Source organism: Triplophysa rosa, linkage group LG2 (assembly GCF_024868665.1).
Source record: "Triplophysa rosa linkage group LG2, Trosa_1v2, whole genome shotgun sequence".
NCBI classification, from domain to species: domain Eukaryota; kingdom Metazoa; phylum Chordata; class Actinopteri; order Cypriniformes; family Nemacheilidae; genus Triplophysa; species Triplophysa rosa.
The window spans coordinates 15,343,688-15,361,713 of NC_079891.1; the positions used below are offsets into that span (position 1 = coordinate 15,343,688).

Genomic DNA, 18,026 nt, shown 5'->3' on the forward strand with positions numbered 1-18,026 from the left:
GAAGAAAGAAAGTAATATAGGTTTTAAATGACAAGAGTGTGAGTAAATGATGACAGAATTTTCATATTGGGGCGAACTAGCAGGATTGTATAAGATTTATAGCAGGTCTGTTGAACATACTTCCCAATGCTGAAATAATATGGTTCATGTGACTGAACAGAGTCTTCCATCTATTTCACACTTTGCGAGCAGCCCAATTGCCATATTTATCAGACTGAGTGACCCCCCCCCCCCCCGAAAAGTAAGGAATTCATCACCACTTCATTGTAACATCAGGCAGAATAAAAGCAGAGGCTCTATTCCCAGACAGCGTCCTCATCTGAGTTTCCAAGGTTCTAATTCATCACAGAGATTCATAACAATGACTGCCTCTCCAAACACTTTAATTTACCATCTCCACCTGGGCCACACGAACATCTGCTTTTGTCAGAGAAAAATCCCTTTGAGCGGTAAAGTCCAAACACATTCCATGCAGCTTTAATACGCTCAAATGCAATTCATCGCAGGATAATCGGAAACCAAACAATGACTATAGGAGCCATATGCCTGTAACATTTGTACTAATAAATCCCAATAAGGAATTAATCAAGCCTAGATCAAATCATCAAGCTGTTGCCCTATCAAATATTTCCACCAGTTTGCCATGATTGCATGTGTTGGCATTCAGTAAAGTGCCCTCAACCACTTAGGCTGAATGCCACTAAGGCTGGATGGCATATCTGTTTGGAGTATGTTAAAATTTTATTTCATGTTCATAAATGAAAGGATTTTTAATATAATCTTGATATAACTTTCTTCCTATTTGTTTATTATAACAAGTTTATTCCAAAGACTTACCTTTAACATGAACACCAATGCGGAAGTAGACATCTGAGCTACTGAGGTAACGCTCCACCAAAATATAGTACCACTGCTCCCAGGACGGTAGTGGCACATCCAGCTCACAGGGCATGTTCTCTCTGCAGTCCACAGCACTGGAGTTATGCACTGGTGGGGCCCTTGAGCGAATCTTAAGTAGAACTGGGCAGCTCTCTCCACTCCTGTTTTTTGTATTGCAGTCCACCAGCTGGACCTTCACCCGAGAGATGTAGTTTGGAATGAACACTCTGCCAGGTACAAGAGAGAAAAACAAAGAGGAAATGTGCACTTTATATAGTGCACATACTATCCTATCATAGATATTCAAAAACAGCAAAAAGTGCAGTGTTTCAATGAATGAAAACAAACATCTAGACTTTAAAGCAGTGGATCTAACCTCAGAATTGTTTTGTTTTAGCTACAGAATTCAGAAATGTTTTTAGCTATAAAAATAAAGGACATACAATAGTTCCTGCCCAGGAGAGTGATGAAAGATATAGAGACTATATTGAGAATGAACTGAATTCATGAATCCTGGGGTAAAATTAGGGCCCCAGCCCCCATGCAGAGAACAACAGATTGAGATAAAAAAAATTGAATTTAACAATTATAATAAATAATTGGCACTATTGGTTGTATTGGCTATTTGTTGCCTTTTCTATAATTAACAATATAAACAGTACATCAAACACCAATTAAACTGAACACTATTTGTTTACAGATTCACTGGAGAGAAAAATCCAGATAAAGCACCATTGTTTTTTTCAAATCAGTTATGTTTTCTGAATAATGAAATTGTATCCCAATAATTCAAATGCTTGCTAATACTTTACATTAAAGTCCCCAGGAACCAGAAGTAGCGATTGTTTTTATTTCCATATTCTAAAGCATTTTTGAGTGAAATGGAATATTGAATGAAAAAAAATAGTAGGAGAGGCTTGCGGTTTTCACTGCGAATTGATTGGATGTATAAAACAGCTGTTGCATTTTGAAATGGAACTGGTAGCAGACTGACAGTTGAAGGGGAGTTGTTAACGGATGCTCCGCCCAAGTCGTCTAACATATGTCATTTGAGATGGATAGTCACTAGAGGGCAGAAGTGCATTTTCAGATTTTACTGTAACTGAAGAATATGAGGACACATGAAGAGAATGACCCACATTTCTATTTACAATAAACGCTGCAATATTTCATGAAAAAATAGGAATTGTATTTATTAACATTAGTTAACTACTGTAGTTAACATTGAACATGAACTAACAAGAAAGATCAAAATAGTATTGGTTAATGCAGTTATTGTTAAACACAATTAACTAACACTGACATTCAATGAACAATAAAATTTGCATTAACTAGCATTAACAAGGATTTATGACTTCAGAAAAAAGAACCTGCTCATTGTTAGTTTACGTTAGCTAATGTCTTATGTTACATAATGTAAGTAATGTAACAAATTATTTCTTTGGACTTATAAGGTTCTATCTGCATTCTGTACAGTTTTTAAGTATTGAGAGTCAAAGTTTTTGCATTCTATTTATCTTTAAGGATAGAAACTTTTTGTTTTCTAAAAAAGTCCCAAAATGTACACAATGTAAAGATAAAACATCACATAAAAAAGTTGTCACAAAATCAGAATATGTGAATAACTCAATTTTGACAAAAATGTCAAAAAATGATAGATTCTTATAATTCGAAGGCGACGAGATGTTAATGAGTGAAACCTTATTGAAAATTGTTCCCAGTTTCAACAAATAAAATTACAAGGCACTGTGTACTGTGCACTTTTACAGAGACTATTCTTTTTATGTCTGGTATGATCAACTTTCTTTCTTCAAAACATCTCTTTTCAAGGTAATACAGTATCTTTGTGAGATGAGTGTGGAGCTTTCATTAAATCAAGAGAACTTCTGATGGCATGAAAAATAAAAACTCATCTACATAATGTCCAGTACTGAAGGCCGTTCCTGTTGTTTATGAATGTTTCAGCACCTCTCTCCTCCCCCTCCAATTTCCTCTTTTTCATTTAGAAAGACCTTATTTGCTAATTGAGAGGAGAGCTTTAATATCGGGAACTAATGAGAGTAGAAAGCTGAAATAGAGGGATGCTTGAGAACGATGTGTTTGAAATGGTAAAGTGCTTAGTGTAGAAAGAGGGAGAGACATGAAAAGAGTTATTAGTATGCGTGTTTCTTTTATGCAATACAGTCAAGATTTTAGTGTGTGCGCACATTCCCACAAGACTAAAAGACATGCAATGTTTTTTTCAAATGGAAAAGCATTTTAATTGTTGGATTTTCTTGTTGGGGCAGAATGGATACCCCACACTGTAAATGATTTTCATTGATTTCATAGTATTATTACTGTTTTCTTAACAGTTTCTTGCTGTGAAAGCTGTGTACAGTTCGTTACTGTAATGTTTCCACTGCATTCTGGGAAAAAAATTGGCGTATTGTAAATCTAAATACAGTAATCTAAATTGACTGCACAAAACAACAACAAGTGTCCGTTTTTATCTGAAAGATTTCTTTAGATTTTAAAATGTGCATGCTTTATTTTCATATGACTTATTTATTAACAGGGGGCTAAAGATTTATTTTAAACTTGGGCATAAACTGATAGTTTTAGGATTTTGTTTTTTAGTACTGTTTTTAGGTCACTGATAAAGTGTAAAACTAAAATATGGCATCACATGCACATTACTTTGAAGCAAATATTATAGTTGTATACAACTTTTTTATTTTTTATGATTTTTAGGAACATTTTTACATTTTCTATTAATTGTTTAATTAATTGTTTAACAAAGCATTTCACTATCATACTGTGTATGGTTATGTACATAAACATTATGAATGTATTATATATATATATATATATATATATATAATATTATAATATATTCATGTTTATGATTTCAAAAATAAATAATAATACTAAAAATGTCATTTGAAATTCAAACTTTAATATTAAATTAGCGAAATATTTTTTTTAGTGGCCTCAGACCGTTTTGTCCCCAGTATTTTCCACCTTAATAAAATGGTCACTCACTTGTAAAGTACAGATCTATTGTGAAGTGGAATCATCTGGTCAATGAAGTAACCAGGATACAGAACTGAAATCCCAATGAGCCTCTGAACAATGAGCTGAGGTTGAAAGAGGTACTGACATTCCTCATGAAGTCCCTGAATAATAAAGGAGAAGAAAGCAAGACATTCATTGGTTAGTTCAAATAAATATTTCACTCCAAAATTATGTATGGTATATTGATATGTGATATATATAATATGATACACTTTTATATCTGATTGCATTCATACTATATCAATTTTCCTTGGAACACCTACAGCAATGAAGACTCGTAGTGGTCTTTATTTCCCATGGAATTGAAACAGGTAATAGGCCTTTTCAGACCTCAAAAACAACAAACGCACTGTAAAAGTATCAATTTTTATGACTTGTGCATTGTATTGCAGGTCTTTCTGCATGCGTACGATAGCTGGTGTGATGAACAGAATAAACTGTAAGTCATTATCTAGGGTGGCATCCATCCTAATTCTCTTTGGCACATTCATGAGAGAAGTCTTGAAGAAATTGTTCATTTGGATCAGATCTTTACAATGAATCAGTTGATCCACTTCACAGAACTGGTCTGAATGAATTCTTCACAAATCGGATTGATCCAGTTCTCAGGTTTAACTCAATGATCCAGACGGAGTGGTTTACAGCTCACTGGAGGGGAATATTCTATTATATTAGTGAATTATATTGTATTACATTAAATTATATCAGTGAATAACACCTTTAATTTGGGTATATTCCTCACACAAGACTATCACATGACTTCAAAAGGCTCTGGGAATATAGCACACGAGTCAAATGGGCCACTTTCATGATAATGTTGGTGCTTTTGCATTTTTTGTTCTTTTAGAAGCTTGAAAGCCACAGTCCTTATTCATTGTAATTGAACAGTAACATTGACCTGTAAACTTCCTCAGTATTTTCCCTTTTGTGTTCCATAGAAGAAAGCCATACAGGTTTGGAATAATAGTAAGTAAATGATTACAAAATGTTCATTTTTACAGAACTAAAACTGATTAAGTTCAATCAATGACATGCCTGTCATCATATGCAAATGCACGTGGAAGAAAATCTACTCTGACAGAGAGAGCCTTATGATCACTTCAAATGAAAGAAATTGCAGTTGCATTTGCATCATTTTTGATGGTTTGCTGTGCGATACTGTTCACGCCCAAATGCAAAACAACACCCACCTCACACCAGAAAAACATCAAACAATATTGTTTTTTTCCACTTTTCCTCATTTTACTGATATCCAACAGGCATGTGATGCAACCAATAGTTTGTGTTTTTATATTTATTCATTAAACACATACTTTAATCAAAATGTCTTACTAATGAGGGATATGACAACATGGGCAATTCATCTTAAGGAGACAGTAATATTTCTCTTGAGAAACAAAAAGAAAACCGTGTTGAGAATTTAAATAGATGAATAGCAGTCTAAAAACTGACACAGGGGAAATCTAAGGCATTTATTTAGCGGAATCTTTTTAATTACGCCAGAAATAAAACGATCCTACTCACAGAAAAAGCCACATTGAAAACAAATAGCTCAGAATTCTTGCTGTTAGGAAGACAAAACACCGGCACCTAGTTACAGTATATTTCAGGCATAAATAGAAAAGGGGAACCCCTGCCAGAATACTTCATATAACAAAATCTTTCAAAAGTGAACTGTTTTATTTTGTCATTGTAGCTGTAAACAGCTAGCATTAGTTTTAACGTGACAGATGTTGTGGCGTACAGTATGTTCCAATTAAAGATCAGATCAGTTGTATAGATCTGCAAACAGATTTTCGCAGTGAATGTGTGGAAATAGTGGGGGCAAGGCTAAAAAAAGACAGAGGAGGTGTGAAATAACAAAGAGCTCTTTTTATTTATTATGGCACGCGCATGCAAATTATAACACAGCGTTATATCCGAAACCTCTGGTTTCTTTCGCACAGGTACCCCTGCCCTAAAACACATCCATCATTGTCGAATAGTGCAGTATAAGCTTCTCCCCCAACCCAACCTCTTTTCTTGCCGTTGTCACAGAAAAACACAATCACACAACACATGGAAATTAAATATCTGGGAATCAACAAACTAAAGGAATGCATTGCTTTTTCCACCCTGTCCGCTGATTCTGTTTGTTGTACTGTACTACCACCTGAGACGCAGGGTCATTCTCACGGGTGCATCTACCCACAGTTCTGTCAGATGTCAACCGCATATCAGTGCTGACTTCCTGTTGAGGTCAGTCAGCCATGTTATTACTTCATAATGTAGAGAGCGCATCTGTCAGCGCAACTGTCAGTTCAATGCAGTTAAACAATAAGTCGACAGCAGCAAGGGATTCTTTCAATATTGAAATGCTATTCAAAAGATGTAAATAGCAAGAAAAAAGGGCGGGCGGCAGAAAGATCTAATTGGATGGCAGTGGTGTGTGATTAATTATGCAGCGGTTTTACTGTGTCCATGTTTATCACATAGTTACTTCTTTCTATATTTATCTATACAGAATTTTTTTATTCAGGAAAATGTCAAAAAATAATGTGTTTGCATTATCCACTAGACACTGAATCATTTTTTTTCAATAAAGCAACGTTCTTTTATATAATAAAATGACTGGCTACACTGTGTATTCTCAACGAAATCTCACAGCAAAACATACGTTTTTCTTACAAGGTGCAGATTTCATACAAATGTTTATCAAGTGAATCATACAATAATGTAAAAATATTAGAAAGAAGCACAAATGAAGCCCCACCCCTAACCCTAACATCTTCTGGGCAAAAGCAGGTTATACTGAAACATATGAATGAGAGCCACCTTTAAAAATTTGCAAATTGTCAATTGTCATGAGATTATGTTGTTTATGCCCCATGCATATGTAAGCACAACATTAACATTATTAAATCTGTACAGCTTTCCATTTAAGCTATAAGAATCTTTTCAATGATTTTCTATTTTGCAGACCACCTAAAAAGCCAAATAGAAGGTAATTAAAAACTTCACTGTGTACATTGTATAAATATTTTCCCTTTAGTTTATACCAAAAATGATAATAGCCTCACACTAATGGATCCATAATTTTGTCAGCATGCATTTTTGTTATTTTGTTAAAATTGAACAGTTACTTTTAGCCAATGAACCAAATGAGCTGACTCCTACACTGTAGCTAAGAAACTGAACAAGTGTGCAGTGACACAAAACTGTCAGTTATATTATTAAAGTGATAGAAACATAAACACTTATCACAAACTATAATAATATGAATAATCAACGCATAACAACAATTTAATCTTTTAAATGTGTTACTTGTGTTGACAATTCATAATTAATTTAATGTTGGTGCTTTTAATTGTTACTTTTTACTGCTCTTCAATCATCCAATCAACACATGGACCTCTTAAAATCATTCATAACAACCACTGTTGTTGTAACAACCACTATATTTAATATACTGTAGCTATACAGAATTATAATAATTGACATAATTCTTAATGCACCTAATGTAAAAACCTTTCAGGGTTTTGTTAGTTGCCTTGACACTAAAGGTATTTGTTGTAATGTAGACTCTACTGTCATTTCATTAGGGTCCATTTGATGGATGTGCACCACTGGGCAGGTGTCATAGATCATTGTGAAGTCTTGTGTCGCTCATTATCTCTGGTGTATTACCGAGATCTGCTTCGCTCTCAGCTTGATTATAAAACTCGTTTTAGCCTGCACTATTCCTCAAGTAATTTCTGCAGCAATACACCAGCACTAACAGTCTTTGAGGTGTGGAGTCTGGTCTCCTACGAAATAAATAAGACATTTAAATGGACTCACATAGAGAAATTCAATGTTAGCATCAAAAGCATTTTTGTTTCCTTTCCTCTTTTTTTTCACATTTTCTACATTGATTAACTATTAGCTTTTTGTGTGTTTGTGTAACGGAGGCCAGCTAATGAAGAGCTGTGCAGTGGTGTAAACCTCACTCCGCGACCAACAGAGATGCTCTAGCGACAGACACTAGAGACTGCTGTCTTTAGCCTCCTCGTTAGAGCGCCCGTCTCCCAACTGGACCGATGCTAGTTAGAGGGCCGCGTAGAGGGGGTGAGTAGAACCGGTTACATTTGCAAAGCAAGGTTTTTGGTAACCCTTTACAATAAGGTTGTATTTCTTAACATAAACAAATGCATCAGCTAACATGAACTAACAATGAGCAAATTCAGTTTTCAGCATTTATTAATCTTTGTTAATGTTGTTTCATTGTGCAATAACTAATGTGAACAGTTACTTTTGATTTAAAAAATGTATTAGTAAATGCTGAAACTAACATGAATTAAAATTAATAATTGCTGTATAGAAGTATTGTTCATTGTCAGTTCATGTCAGCTAATGCATAAAGTTAGCAAATTCAATCATATTGTAAAATGTTACATGTTACAAATGTTATTGCAAAAAATACTTTTTTACAGAATTTTACTGTTATTATTGTATCCGTTAGTTTTCTTCTTCTTCCGCCATGGCAGCCCATAGAACCCTACGCAGGAAAGTTATGAAATTTTGCATACATATAGTGGACAGTGTCTTCATTATGCAGAACAAATTTGGAGTCTCTAACTCAAACCCTTTAGCACCACCAACAGTCTAAAGTTTCACATACATTTTCACTCTAAAGCGTAGAAACAAAATTCCTCTGAATCCTGAGCTCACACCAATTCGAATGCACCCTATGACAAATTTTCTATTTTTGTTGCTTATAACTTCCGAACGGTTTGTCCAAAAATAAAAAAGTTGGTCTCGTTAGATGCGGGGTGTCATGCTGAGTCGAACGATATCCAGTTTTCCCATGTCGGCCATTTTGGGTGTCGGCCATATTGAATAACGTAGTAAAATGCTGTATTTTACGAATGCATAAGCGTGTCATTACGAAATCCGGAATGTTTCATCAGCACAATGCCCTGAGAGAGCCCGTAAAGTTTCCGACCAGCGCCACCTAGTGGTGAGAAAATATATTTACAGGCCTATAACTTTGTCTGCGGCTGACTGATTGTCATGTCCTGAGATTTCTGAATCTTTCCCGAGTCCAACGATACCAAACATGCCAGGTTTTGCCTTACGGTTTGGCCTGTAGTGTGATTTATTGCAACAAAAAAAAATGCGAATAACTTCACAACCGTTACTCCGATCGAGACGTAGGAAACACAGAACTTTTAGTTGTTTATTATATGTCACGGGCCAAATGACAAAATTTCCATAGTAAGTGGCCCAAAAATGCAAAAAAAAAACTGGGCTCGTATTATTATTATAATTTTTCTAAGTGTATATGCTTATAACTTCTAAACAAAGTGAGATATCTTCACCAAATTTTACACCTTGATTTATTGGCACAGTCTGAGAACACACAAAAATGTGGTGGGGCTGTGCCACCCAGTGGCCTTATAATTAAACAAAACATTAAATAGGTTCTGATTGACTTCAAAATTGACACTGCAAAAATTTGTGTATTCACACAAAAGTTTGCACGTATCATCATTGGCACATCTTGTTCGCCCCATAGAAATTTGGTGACAGAACCACCTTTTTTTTAAATTGCTTTGAAGATGTTTTTCAAAAAAACGTTTGTCCACATACTTGTCCCTTTGTACCCAGTGTTCATTAGTCAGCCATTGTGGCCGTCACTCTTCAGTAAATGTGTTGTAAAATGCAGTATTTCATGAACGCAATGACTATTTGCTATTTGCTATGCATATTCTGAGAGTACCTGTAATGTTTTAAGCCAGCGCCCCTAGTGGTCAAGAGATATAACGAAATTTGTTTAATTGCTTTATAGCATGAAAAATTCTAAATAATGACAAATTTGTCATATTCTAAACTTCCTTCATAACATCATAACATGCCTCCAAGGCCATGGGTACGATCCCAGGGATTGCACATACTTAGAAACAAATGTATAGTATAATGCAATGTCAGTCGCTTTGGATAAAAGCGTCTGCTAAATGCATAAATGTAAATGTAACTGATTTTACAGAAAAAAATCCTATTTTATGCAACTCTATATTTTTGGCGCCCCAGCTGCCAGAAACATTTTTACAAGATTTTTTTTTACAGTGTACCCATATACAGTTTACTGCTGTTTACTTGTTGCTGTCTTCCTGGAAGCAGAATTTTCTCCATAATTTATTTTAAATCCACAAACTGTTGTTAGCTGTGTTTTATCCAGTCTGGTTTTATAAAACAATATATGTTAAACACATGAATGTTATATTATTGGTTGCTTCTTTTATGATAAAGGCTGTTTTCATGTCTTTAACCAAGAAACTGTGGGACATGAATTGTACAAAGAAACTCAAACCCAGAGATGAGACTTTGCCTCATTTCAGTAGTCCAGCACGCGTCACTGAGTTGTAGGCAGTATAATAAGAAAGAAAATCAAAACCGCTACCATTAAATAACAAAGTGGAGAAGACACCCCATCTGTTGTTTGTGCATGGTTGCGTACATAAAGCCCAGGCACAGCTGGTGCTGGAGGAAGCACTGCCTTGCCTTTGTACCCCCACCTCTCCTCCACCCAGCCCTTGCTTTTGCGTTGTCTCTGACATGCTAGATTTGTCAACTGGGTACGCCTCAGCGTCCTCCCAATTCCTCATTGATCTGATTTGATTAGGGAGGATGTTTGCAACTCGTGTGCCACTGCCAGCTCAGAGACACAGCATAGACAAAAGGATGAGAAGGGAGAAAAAAAGCAATTAATTGCTTCCCCTTTTAGAGACAGAATTTGGCAAATTTGAGCAACCAGACAAATAATTGTGGCCTTCTTTGTAAGTTTGGTGAGACCCAAACAGAACACGTAATTGATAGGGGATTGTTGTCATTTGGCATTTCACGTGTTTAATGTGGTCTCCAGCTGTGCGAGGAATAATATCTGTGACATGCTGTTTATGCAGAATGTGGAGGAGAAGCACATATGCTGCCACTAATGGCAAACATGGCCAGATTTATTTAAGGACTAAATGAGAAAATTATTTCTTTGTTATTCGCTGTGGATCACAGCCCAAAGGAAACAACAATTCTAATGAGATCTCTTTGACACCCCGGTTGTTTCTCCTGGTCGAGAATAAGAATGGACAACAAATGGAGAGTTCTGCATCTCCGATTATAAGACAATGCAATGTCTCATTTGTGTCAATTCCTAAGAAAGTTTTGGAGAAGCATCTGACTTTGAAGAAATATAACTGAGTCTATTAAGTGTGCTAAGCTATAAAAAAGCAAACTCTAAGCAATATAATTTTCCTCTGGGTCTCCAAATGTGTATCTGGTAATACGAGCAGCCCAGCCAAAAATCCTTGAAATTCCTCCTCTTTAAATACGACACTGTACTTGAAAATGTATTTGTGCATGAACCCACTGCATATGCTGCACAAAGCTTTTTCCTGCATAGCTTTTTAGCCTGGTATGAAAAACATTTATCATTTGTCAAGGAACAGAACCGCAGGGATCCACACTCTCATTTGGTATAACCTGGTGTTCCCCTGCATATCCACCACAGTATTCCTCTTCTGAGCCACATCAGGTCCAGAAATGCATTAGCAGAAAAGCTCTGCTTTACTATCAACAGTTGAGAGATTGTAGAAACTCATCTTCACTCTGCATTGACTTTATGGTTGGAAAAATTGTAGTCATAAAAGGGCAAATACTATCACAAGGGTAAAGCTTATATCAGCTTACGGAAAATGTGACATAGCTCCGCCTTTGACTCGTGCCATTGGTTAAGACCATGTTGTTATGCCAAGATGGTCATAACGCTAAAACAAACAGCAATGTGTTAACACCACTTTAGGAAGTATTTTTATATTAAAATAATGTACACTTAATTTTGCCATATGATTTTAAATCTTTAAAGAATCATTAAAGCTAAAACTTTTTTGCTATAAATAAATACTACTTTGTTATAAATAGATGCTACTTGGCAGGCCCGGATTAAGAATTCAGGGGCCCCTGGGCACAAGTGTCTTGTAGACCCCCCCCCATACGCACGTGCGCACAATAAAGTTTTGAAATAGCCTAGGGCACTACGTGTAGGAAGCACCTCTATCTAATACATGATTACATTGCCAAGTTACAAAATATGATCACAACCTGAAGGACAATGTCAACACCTGTACACATCCTCCATCTTACAAGATTTACACCTCATGATTGCAACAATGCTTTTCTGGACCAGCAGCAACATCAAGACATTTCCCTGCATACTGTAACTCACTGGCATTTGCAAGCACACACTGCCTCACCTCTACCTATTAATTCAGTTCTATCAGATTCTTCCATAATTCACACACAAACACGCCGGATTCACAAAACTGTTCTTAAGAGAAAATATAAGAACTTTATTAAGATAAATTATAGGACGTTCTTAAGAATATTCTTAAGTGTAATTCTCAAATATTTTCTTATAAACATTTTAATTTGTCTAAGAATAAAAGGGCAGACTTTGTCATTGATTATACTATAAGAGTAATTTGTCCTTTGGTTAAACTTTATTTGTGTACCAAGCACCTCGCGACTCACGTTCTTGTGTAAGCGTGTAATGTTTACATGTAAGCGAATATTATAGGTATACTTACACGAGTCTGTGTAAGTAAACATTTTGCAAAGCACTCTGGATTTTCTAATAACGAAGGCTAAAAATCGGTAAAGTAAGGCAGTTAGACCTGATCAACATTATATCCAGAGGTGGGTAGTAACGCGCTACATTTACTTCGTTACATTTACTTGAGTAACATTTTGGAAAATATGTACTTTTTAAGTAAAATTAAAAGTGTGTACTTTCACTCTTACTTGAGTAAATTTCTAATAGAAAATCTGTACTTTTACTTCGTTACATAACTTACATTGCGTGACGTTCCTTTGTTCCTTCATTTTAAAATATCCATTATAAAATGCGTTGTTTATTTCAAGGTTGTCGTCTCTTTTTACGGGCATTCCCGAGTGATCAATTCTTTTGAGTCGATTCTTTTGAAAGCATTAATTGAACAATGGAAAAAACAATTTGAATAGGCTAATGAATCAGTTCAAATGATTTGTTCAGTTCGCAGCACGATCTGAATCATCTGAAGACGGATTACTCACTCCTCGCAGCGCGAAACTTAAGAACACGCAGAACACAAAGAGCGTTGGATGAAGTGGATATTAATATATATATCTATACAATCAAAACTGCAAATGTGTCATATTGTTTGCCAGCAATGATAAATGCCCGCCATATGTGCGCACCCGCGCGACCTGTTTGTCAGACACAGCAACGTGCGCGTTACCTGTCAGACACAGAGACGTGGGCTTGCAGAAATATACATTTGAAGAACAGAAGGAAGAAAACTTGTTGATGCGCGTGTGGTTCACCGTTTACTGTTTGTTTACAAGTAAAAGCATTTCACAACACACACGTGACACAACACGAGAAAACATGAGCTTTGTTCAAAAATGTGTATTTCATTTAAGAGAGCACTGCAGATGTTCTAGATCATCTTAGGAAATGCTCTGAGTTTAGTTCATGCTTTAGTTTGACATGGTCTGTTATTCTAAATAAATTGTGTAAACTACATTGACATCAGGACTAGATGAAATTTACAGAAATGCTTGTCTCTTCTGTGTTTGTCTATTCTTTAGTCTCTCTAGTATATTGCAAACATATCTGCTTATGATAATTAAAAATATTGATTAAAGTGTCATATTAAAATATTGCCATTAATATTAATTTTATGTAGTAGGCCTATATAATCAGATACAAAGTAACTAAGTAACTAGCTACTTGAGTAGTTTTTTCATTGCATACTTTTTTACTTTTACTCAAGTAATTTTTAAAATAGTGACTTTTACTTTTACTTGAGTAACAATTTCTCTAGTTACTTGTACTTTTACTTGAGTAAAGATTTTGGCTACTCTACCCACCTCTGATTATATCAAAATTCATTATTGGCAAAGAAACACCACCAAATAGGCCTACATGTAAAAAACTCTTACCTTTTGAGATTTTAAAGACAACCGTGAGGGTATTCTAGCCTATAGATTATATTTACAACAATAAAGCCGTTTTCATTTACATATTTTCAGCTTCTTGACTTAGTGACTTAAGCCTGGCTCAGACTACAGGAGTTTTAAAATCCTGACAGATTTTAAATTCTGGTTGCAGCACACACATAAGGAGAATCTTGACAGATTCTCTTATTTAAAAGCTTAAACCTGGCTCAGACTACAGGAGTTTTAAAATCTGGAAAGATTAAAAATCTGGTTGCAGCACACACATAAAAAGAATCTTGACAGATTATTTTATTTAAATTCTTAAACAAACTCACACTCATCAGTGTACAACTAAATTACACATATTTTACATATCCATAGGATATGCAGTTTTGTAAAAGGAGCTAATAGTAACCGTTTTAATGGGTTTACTATTTTTAGATGTTGACATCACATCTACATTTGAATCTCTTTTTCAAGCACTACAAAAATAGGTTTGCCCTTTGTAAACTTGCATTTATGAATGTGAAATGTCCAGATAAGAAAACGTTGGGGGGTAAAGTTGTGTTTATAAATAAAACTAAAGGTAGCAAGTGCAAAAATAAAAATTTAGAAAGTTTGATTGGAAGATTTTTATTTCATAATTGCACATCAAAAGACATTCTAAGACACCCAAACTACAGGATAATATTAAGATTATCATACCAGAGGACCCCTCTTACGTCATCTCACCGGGAAACAGAAGTAAACAAAGGGACATCGCAAAGTTAATTTCACGTGATCTCACCTGGCAACGGTTGTGTAACGTCTTTGTCGCTCTCTGAATGATTCTCTGTCTGTCTGTCCAAAGCCGCGGGAACGTATTTTGAGCAGGGGGTGCTATAATGCTTTTTGCTAGGGCTGAAGTTATGACTGTGCTTTGGGCGAGCCGCTTAAGTTTAATGTTAATAAATAACGGAAGAAAAAAATTGTCGCTGCCGAGAATAAAGATGAATGCCAATGTGATTATAAGATACAGCATAAAAACAAACACATAAACGCATGTTATATGTATGCCTCTAGCCAAATAACAATCTGTTGAACGAAACTACAAGCAGTTAATTTACCCCGTACATTTAAAACCGACGCGACTTCTCCCCAGCTCTTTTCCTTATCTGTGCGGTTGTGGTGTGTTTTGAAGGATACATTATATAGACAATCATGTTGTTGCCACAAGTTAACGTCCTCCATCTCCGCTGTCCAACGTACCCTTGCAGGAGCTTTCGCGGTCGACATTTTTAAAGGTCTGTCAGACATTTTTAAGGTACCAACGTCATCACCCCGATTTAAAATCCTAAATATCAAACATGTTTGATATGATCGGGGCGGCTCCGATTTCTCTCGGAGCAGATCGGGAGGTGTAAGATTCGATCCGTTAACGCCTCACATTACGTGATAATCTGGGCCGAACCTCGGACCCGATCGAGGTTCTGGACCCGATTTTTTCAAAGATTCTCGGGAGGGGAAATCGGGGTAAAATATGGCCGAAAATCCTGTAATCTGAGCCAGGCTTTAGCGCAAGATCTAACAAATCACCATAAAAAGCGGCGATTTAGGCTATATTCTTTCACACAGCTTCTGTCTAGGTAACCATATGCATATTTACAGACAAAATGTGTTCATGTTTATACATTCAAACAGTCGATAGCAGTGACAGGTTGTTGGAAACGCTGTTTTACTTATTTCATTCAGGAGTCACCTGTGGAATGTGCTGCTTCTGTCATGGCTCTGCTTCCTTAGTCATGTTTTTCTTGGTCCTGTAGCAGAGTCATGGCAAAGCCTTAGGTTATTTGTGAGAAAGCCATGAGATGTTTGTTTTGTGACATCTCATGTGTTTTCTCAGGTCTTGTCATTGGCCCCGCCCCTCTCGTTTCCTGTATTGTCTCCCTCTTGTGTCTTATGTTCTACACCTGCCCCTGCTCGTTATCCCTCGTTTGTCTTTCCCTATTTATACCCTCTTGTTTCTTTGTCCTGTGCTTGTGGATTATACCAAGTCTGTACTACGTCTGTTTGGTGTATGATTGCTTGGTGTTCCTGCCCGTGTCATTTGATCAGTTAAGTTTAGTCAGTGTAAGTGTTTATCTAGTGTTGTTCTAGTTAGTTCATGTGCCTGTGTAGTCTGAGTTGTTATCCCTTTGTCTTTGTTATTTTACCCCCTCGTGGGTTTTTGTTTTGTCTTGTTATTTGTATTAAAAGTATTTTGTTTAACCCCTTCACTGCTTGCCTGCATCTGGGTTCTTTCCACGCACCGGTGTGACAGCTTCTTCCTGCCGCTCACTGAGATCCCTGCGCGGGGGAAAAGAGACATTGCGCTCGCGGGACAGCACTGGCGACATTTTCCCACTGAATGAAAGCTTTATCGGAAGGTCACTGGATATTTCGCTTTGTGCTTCTCCTGAACAAAAGCTGCTAAAGGGCTTGTAAAAGTTACTAAATCAAGAGACAGACTTGCATACGTTAGAAACACTGTTTTGTGTGTGCACTTGCGTGTGTGCGGACCAGAGAGGCGCACGGCAGAATTAATATAAAATTAAATTTTCTCCCCCCTTCTTGGGCCCCAAGCGCGCATGGGCCCCTGGGCCAGTGCCCATAATGCCCATTGGATAATCCGGCCCTGCTACTTGGAGAAACGGCAATTGCTATATTCACAACTTTATCCAACTTCAATGCATATCACTGCATACCTGTAGCACCAATAGTGGATTGGTATTATTATTATTATTATTTATTGTTATTTGTATTTTTTCTTTTTTCGTGTTTTGTTTAGGGTCTGTTTTCAGTGCCAGTTGGGGCTTTTTATAATATGAAAATTGTCCCATTAGCAATAACAAACTAAATGAATTCAATTTTTGTTATTATTTAATTTTTTTAATTTAGTCACTTTGTGCCTTCAATATTGCTTAAAAATAATTTGTCGCTTTTTGCTTAGCTCAATATTTTTAAGTTGAATTGACTCAAAATTTTAAGGCAACCAGGTAACTTATTTTTAAATGAACGGGTTTTTTTATCATGACTAAAATTTGCAGAAATGTTTTCTTGTCCTTTTATCAAGCAGCTTCTAAGGTCTCACCCTGACATTTAAACATACACCTTCAGATAAAACGTTTTTTTTTAAAGCGTTACAAAACACTAAACAACATTTATTTAGATGTTAACAGTGTTTGTTGTGTTGCACATCATAGAAAACAATGTTAGCAACTGTAAGTTATTACAGTAGAGAAAACTAGTTAATTTTGAGCTTTTTTGCGCTATTTTTGCCTTCCGGGTTTAAAATCCTCATCTGGCCAACGTCAAAGGATGTGACGTGGCTTGTAGGATAGTATACATAAAGAGCCCAGTCTCATGAATTGCATATAAATAACACGCGCGTTGCATTATCGTGAAATGCGTACGCCAAAGTTAGATTTTGCGTGCATATGATACGCCTATTTTTGCGTGCATATGATACGCCAATTTAGCGCGCGTGCATATTAACCGGCAATTTGTCTTATTAACCTGTCCCCTAACCCAAACCCTAAACCTAATGTTAGCGTGCGTGCATATTATAACCTCTACCCAAACCCTAAACCTAACAGTATTATTTTAATTATTTCAGTGTTTCCTCTTGATGTACGTTTCAAAATGGCTGCTCTCCAGCGAGGTGCACGCAAACATTGGCGTATCATATGTACGCAAAATCTAACTTTGGCGTACATATTACACGATAATGCAACAGCATGTTATTTATACGCAATTCATGAGACCGGGTTGACATAGATGATGCGTCAGTGTCTCATAATTATTCATGAGACTGTGTTTTCTTGACCAATGTGAAGACATTTCTCCTAATTATTTATGACAGCACCTGGGGCATGTTCAAGCTCCAACCGGTGCGCAACAATTTGCTGGAAACGGTTTGCAACGGTGTGCAACAGGGTTTGAGATGCGTTTTCTTTTGTTTGGTGGGTGTGTCAAGAATGTCGGCCCAATCAGCAGCAACATGTATATAACCCACGCGGTATTAAAGAGACAGCTCGCACAATGGGACCAAGTAAAGTCATTTAAATGTGTCCGCTGCA

The 18,026-nt window shown here is 36.3% G+C and overlaps 1 protein-coding gene across 1 annotated transcript in view; it reads right to left on the reverse strand.

Moving 5' to 3' along the window:
• tmem8b (transmembrane protein 8B) overlaps positions 1-18,026 on the reverse strand; it is a 196,050-nt gene that overhangs the window by 104,240 nt on the left and 73,784 nt on the right. The window contains exons 4-5 of the mRNA XM_057353725.1: positions 3,904-4,037; positions 838-1,106 (exon numbers count right to left, since the gene is read on the reverse strand). Of these exons, the coding sequence (XP_057209708.1) occupies positions 838-1,106; positions 3,904-4,037 (403 nt within the window). The remainder of the gene's footprint in view (positions 1-837; positions 1,107-3,903; positions 4,038-18,026) is intronic.